This window comes from Pteropus alecto, unplaced genomic scaffold, assembly GCF_000325575.1.
Source record: "Pteropus alecto unplaced genomic scaffold, ASM32557v1 scaffold208, whole genome shotgun sequence".
In the NCBI taxonomy this organism is placed as follows: domain Eukaryota; kingdom Metazoa; phylum Chordata; class Mammalia; order Chiroptera; family Pteropodidae; genus Pteropus; species Pteropus alecto.
This window is the reverse complement of record NW_006441066.1, coordinates 154478-160876: the sequence shown is the minus strand read 5'-3', so window position 1 is coordinate 160876 and position 6399 is coordinate 154478. Positions and strand designations below refer to the sequence as shown.

Sequence of the window (6399 nt, the reverse complement as noted above, 5' to 3'; positions counted from 1 at the left end):
GAATTCCCTGAAGCCAAGAATGCACCACTAAAGGTAATGTTCCCTGGCATGTAGAAACCTTAGGTCGGCTTTTCAAAGCATCTCAGTATGGTCTTTATGTATTTACAGCCATCCTGTGATCAAGTGGTCTTCCCTCAAAAGTGTTTCAGGGATGCTAAAACACAACCACGGGTGATGCTGCTGCCTTTGAAATCTAAGTTCCCAAATAAAAAATCTATTGAGAAGATATTTTAAGACCCAGTGTTGGGGAATGTTAATTTTGTAATGAATTTCATTTGTAATATGCTCATAACAATTTACAAGATTAAAAGAACCTGAGTCAGACAAAAGGTGGGGGCAGTGGAAACAGCTAAGAAAGACCGATAGTCTGAAACAGAAAATTAGATTTTACATTATTTATGTGATCACTCTGTATTAGTAAGTTTCATAAATTTTGGTATATCCAAGCAAATTAGGCACTAATACAGAATGTGTGTTACCTATACATATATTGAACAGAAATATTTTCCTGCCTGCAAAAGTATCTTTAAAAATAATTAGGTTACCTAAGTTGCTCATTTTCATGAAATCAAGATAAGAATATTAAAGGTAGAAAGTCATGCTTAAAGTACACATTTTTCATACATGTTCCCCTATAGCTAGAAATCATATTGTTAAAAAGCAGGAATTAAAACAGATAAATTAGGAGAAAGTTATTCATGTTACACAAAGGATCCTTCAAATGTATTTTTTTAAGTAACTATTCCGTTGGTGCATTGATTCAAGTATGAAACTAACTTTAAATTTTTTCTTCCTGATATAGTAAAAGCATGTATGTACCATGGCTGTGGGATTCCTATGATCAAAACGAGGGGCCAAAATAGGGTCAAGACCCTTCCCAAAAACGGAAAAGGCGGGAGGAATATTTGCTTTCTCGTGGCTTCAAGATACCCATCCTCACCTCCTCCCTGGCAAGAACAGAATAAGAGAGAATAATAGGGACACAGACTAAGGAAGACACATATTTTGTATCACCTACACGGGTCCACCCTAAATGGGTCACATCAGAACATAATACAAGTAGGACCTTACTTTATACAGTTGTTATGTTCTAGAAAAGCTGTGAGTTAAAAATAATTTTTTCATTCATTTAAGTCACTCACTAGTTAAGTGATATTATATAGCTCTAGTGAGTATAGTATACATACTAAATTTTTCTAGGACAGCCCGTCTTAAAGCATTCTGTCCCATGGTCAGATCAGATGTCCTCATGTTTCAATAAATGTGGTCACAACCCCTATTATGAATTCTTTGTAGTCAAATCTTTTTTTAAGAGTGTTTTAAAGATATTTTTGTTGTGACATAATTAACATATAATATTATATTAGTTTTAGGTATACATAATGATTTGAGATCATATATATATATAGTTGTGAAATGATTACCAACATAAGTTTAGCTTACATCCATCACCACCAGTTACAATTTTTTTCTTATGATGGGAATTTTTAAGATCTACTTTCTTAGCAACTTTCAAAAATACAATATAGGATATTCACCATGCTGTACATTACATTCCCAGGACTCATTTATCTTATAACTAGAAGTTTGTACCCTTTGACCACTTCCATTAATTTCCCCCATTTCCCACCCCTTCCTCTGGTGACCACCTACCTGTTCTCTATTTCTATGAGTTCAGGTTTTCTTAGATCCCATATATAAGTAAGATCACATAGTATTTTTCTTTGCCTGACTTATTTCAGTTAGCATAGGTCCTCAAGGTTGTCACAAATTGCAGTATATCCTTCTTTTACATGGCTCAATAATATTCCTCTGTGTGTGTGTGCGTGCGTATGTGTCCCACATTCGGCTGGATCATATGGTAGATCAATTCTCAGTTTTTCAAGGAACCTCCATACTGTTTTATATAGCGGTTGTGTATTTTCAGTAATGCTGCAATGAACATGGGAGTGCATATATCTTTTCCAGAGAATGATTTCATTTCCTTCGGGTAAATACTCAGAAGTGGAATTGCTGGTTCATGTGTTAGTTCTATTTTTAATTTTTGAGGAACCTCCATACAATTCTCTATAGTGGCTGCACAATTTGTTTTGTTTGTTTTGTTTATTCTGTCCAAACAACAGTGCACAAGGGTTCCCTTTTCTCAACATCCTCTCTAAAATTTGTTATTTCTTGTCTTTTTGATAATAGCTTTTCTAACAGATATGAGGTGACATCTCATTGTGGTTTTGATTTGCATTTCTCTGATAATTCAAATCTTTTTAGTGTACTAAATCCAGTCACTATAATTAGGTGATCTTATAAAAATTTAGATTTTCTTTTTTTTTTATTTACTTTTTTTGTTCATTTATTTATTTCGCAAAAGATTTTTAGTTTGATGTAGTCCCATTCATTAGATTTTCATTAAACTGCCTATACACTGCTTTGCCATTCTTAGATTTAGCAGGTAGAGAAATTTTTATTTATTCAATATTTTAGGGAGTACCTACAATGTGTCAGACATTATGTTAGGCACAAGAAAAATGGACAAGGGTAAAAATATTAAAAGGCTAATACTGAGTGGTTTATGCCTCCTTTTAAGTTGTAGAGGTTGTACAAAAGAGAAGGAAGACAATTTCAGCTCTGGATTATCCATTGATAACTCATGTAATATATAATATAGTTCTTGGAACCTGCTAATAAGAACTGTTAAGTCCTACAAGTAAAACTTTGAATAACTTAAGAAAATTGAATATTAAATAGATGATTACAACTTTCATATTACTTCTGCTTAGTACTAGTCATTATGGAACCTTGCTCTATATCTATCAGACAAAAGCCCACTTTAAAAAATGATGTACATAATTGGATTTCTTTCTGTCACCACATATTTGAACCCCTTTAACCCATCTACGTACTCCCTCCTGCCCACCTTCTGGTAACCACTAGTCTATTGTGCATGTCCATGAGTCTCTGTTTGTTGTTTTTAGGTTTATATCTCACATATAAGTGATATCATGTGATTCTCAACTTTCTGTCTGGCTTATTTCACTTAGCATGATAATCTCAAGGTCTATCCATGTTGTTGCAAATGGCAGTATTTCATCTCTTCTTATAGCTGAGTAATATTTCATTGTATATATGTACCATAGCTTCTTTAGCCAATCATCTATTGTAGGATACTTCAGTTGCTTCCATGTCCTGGCCACTGTGAATAATGCTGCTATGAACATTGGTGTGCAAATATCTTTTAGGATGTGGGTTTTCAAGTCTTTCGGGTAAACGATAGATGGTCATGGGGATGGAGAGCACAGCATAGGCAATGCAGTTAGCATTAATGTAATGTCTAGATGTAGAGCCAGAGGAGAGAAAAAGCAATCAGGGGGACTGTTTTATAAACTATATAAGTGTCTACTTGAAACTAATAATAACTTTACTTGAAACTAATAATAACTTTTTAATTAGCTAATGGAAAAAAATGATATATAAAATTTTTATTAGGAAATAAAATTGTCTAGAGATCAAAATACTTATACTTAATTTATTCTATACTTTATGAATGTTTCCTTTGGAGGCTTTTTTTACATGCTTACACATTGGTAAGTAGAGGCTGAAAAAGTAAAAAATTAAATAGCTCTTTTGGCATGGCTTAGGAAGAACTACGATTAAAATCGCTGACAATTTAACACAGTCAGCTGGGGATAAAAAAAACCACCACGTTGATTTTATGTAGTGCTAGGATGCACAGACACAAAAATTTTTTTGCAGGAAAGAATATATGCTTCCTGCTGCAGTCATATTTGATGATTTGATCCTGAAAGAGCAGTAACATGAAAAAGGTCAGAAAAGTAAATTAATAGTGGTAAAGACGACAATGTATTCACTCCCAATTGTATTTGGACATAATATAAAGAGAAAACTCTCTCTAGAACATTTGCTTCATTTAAAAAAAAATTAACAGAATTCTATATTCTACTAGTATTTGTCACCCCTGTAAAACAGGGACTAGCTTATTTTAATCAAATATTGATTCATTTAATGAAAAGATATCCACTATGTCAAATTGCAGATAATCTAATCCCTTGTATTAAGTCATTCCTAGTAGAGCATATCAATGTATCCAAGAAGGAGAAAGTAAGTGTTCTTGCCTGAAAAAGCTAGCATCATGAAGTATTGCCAGTGAATTATCAAACATTATCAGATTTAAAACTCATTATAACAATTGTAATTTTCTACAATTGAAAACTAGCTTTGGTTTTTGCACACGCCCCCCTCCACAGGAAACAAAAACTGATTTATTGTTAGCCAGAGGTCTAGTTCACCAGAACTAGACAGAAACGATTAATGTTTCCCTCCAAATTAATTTCAAGCTGTCTAACTTAGCCATTTCCATTTTCCCCTAAGTAAACACCAGATCTGAATTTTCTGTTACAAACAGCAATAACCCAACCTTTAGGATATGATGTTTCCTCTCCAATCTATATATGCCATCTTTTACCTTCACACATATTGCTTTCCCTATAGAGAACCTGGCCTTTTAGTAGTCACTCACTCAATATGAAACACAGTATTGAGAGCAAGAGAGTGATTCCCTTGATCTATGTGATCTTAACAATCTTAACATGTAAACACATGAGGGAAAAGGCAGTATTCTAGAATGAATCAAAGTCAGAAAGGCCTCTTGATTCAAATAATTAAGAAGGTGACTTCTTAGAGCAAGTGGTGGAGATGAATTAAAATAAGGAACAAGGCAAGTTTTTAGGGCATCATTTATCATGATATCTTGTTTTCTATACATCCATTTCAGTATACATCTGCATTGACGCATGACGCAATACTGGTCATAGCAGAAGCTTTCCGCTATCTGAGGAGACAGCGAGTGGATGTGTCCCGGAGAGGCAGTGCTGGAGACTGCTTAGCAAATCCTGCTGTGCCCTGGAGTCAAGGAATTGATATCGAGAGAGCCCTAAAAATGGTAATGGCCACAATAGATTATTGGGGTGCGGGGCCTCATAAAGACACAAAAATATGAAACCTCAGTCTTGAGAAAAAACATACTAAAATGAATAGGATCAGACTCCATAGAATGTTAGAGTGTGCAGAAAGATGAGCATGGATATTAACCAAAATTTAGAAATCTAAAACTAGAAGTTTCTTCCTTGAAGCCTGAAAAATGACAAATTTAGTTCTGTGCTGAATATTTTTTTCTGTGCTACACTGTAAGTAATATATCAAATTCACTATTATCAAAAGTTATGGATTGACATTATAAATGGCTTCAAAAATTCAAACTTTCCAGAAATATATTATTAGGGGAACGGGATATTTTATAGGAAGCTTCTAGTTTCAAGGTAAACATTACAAAGGACAACAGAATCCTCTGGCTTATCAGACAAATTATTAGCCTGGATGGACTTTGGAACTGAGTCAGTGTGATAGTATTTCTGTTGTCAAAAAGAACCTTTATACTAGTCTACATAGTGAAATGCAGAAACATGATCCATTTCTAGGCCTACTTAAGAAGCATTCCCAAATGCCCCAAAGAAAAGGCTTTAAGCATGAAGAATCAATGGATATACAGTCAAATATGTCACTTGTTTTTAGTATTTACAGAGTAGAAAATTATTTAAGGCTTCAAGCAGTGTCCTTTGAACATATTCCATTATTTACACTAGGAGCAACATCACTCATTCATTGAAGCTTTGCAAGCAGGAGCTATTTGCTGAATATTTCACTTTATGCTACATGTGCTTACACTCATTAAAATGAGCCTAAAGAGTACAAGACTCTCTTATATCTATTTATTTAATTATTCTGATGTTCAGGACATCCAAATAAACAAAGAGATAGGCAATGATAAGATAATTCCGTGCACAACCTAGCAACGAAGAATTTGTAATGGCCTCATAATATACATCATTTTGTATAGTTGCCTTAAATTTGCCAAGTTGGAAGCATTCAGTCAAAAGGAGTTCATAGCCCCTGTGTCTCTCTCCAAGAAAGAGATATGACTCATTCTCCCATCATGCGAATTTTTATGTCACATGTCAGTTTCTTAACAAATGTCCTAAGTGTTGTTTTATCGAGGCAGCGCTGCACAATTTTGAAGAGCAGTTAATTAAATTCAACCTTCATAGCAGTTACAAGGTTTGTATTGTCAGGTAAAATATGATAAATGAAATATAAAACTCCTTCAGAGTGAATCAAAAGGAGTTTCCATCAAGAAAACTGCAAAGGGCAAGTTCCAGCATCTCCAATTGACTCCCCATTCTTGACACAAACAACTGTCTTTCCCAAATAGAAAACTAGGTACAGAGTGAAGGACAAGAAATTAATTTGACTAGAAAAAGGTTATATATATATAACAAATATAAGAGACAAATATACAAATCCCTTTGTCTCTTATACTATTATATATAT

The 6399-nt window shown here is 33.9% G+C and overlaps 1 protein-coding gene across 1 annotated transcript in view; it reads left to right on the top strand.

Moving 5' to 3' along the window:
* Positions 1 to 6399, top strand: part of LOC102892117 (glutamate receptor 3) — a 362305-nt gene that overhangs the window by 250363 nt on the left and 105543 nt on the right. The window contains 2 exon segments of the mRNA XM_025051351.1: positions 1 to 33; positions 4787 to 4954. The exon segment at positions 1 to 33 is cut by the window's left edge and continues 48 nt beyond it. Coding sequence (XP_024907119.1) covers positions 1 to 33; positions 4787 to 4954 — 201 coding nt within the window.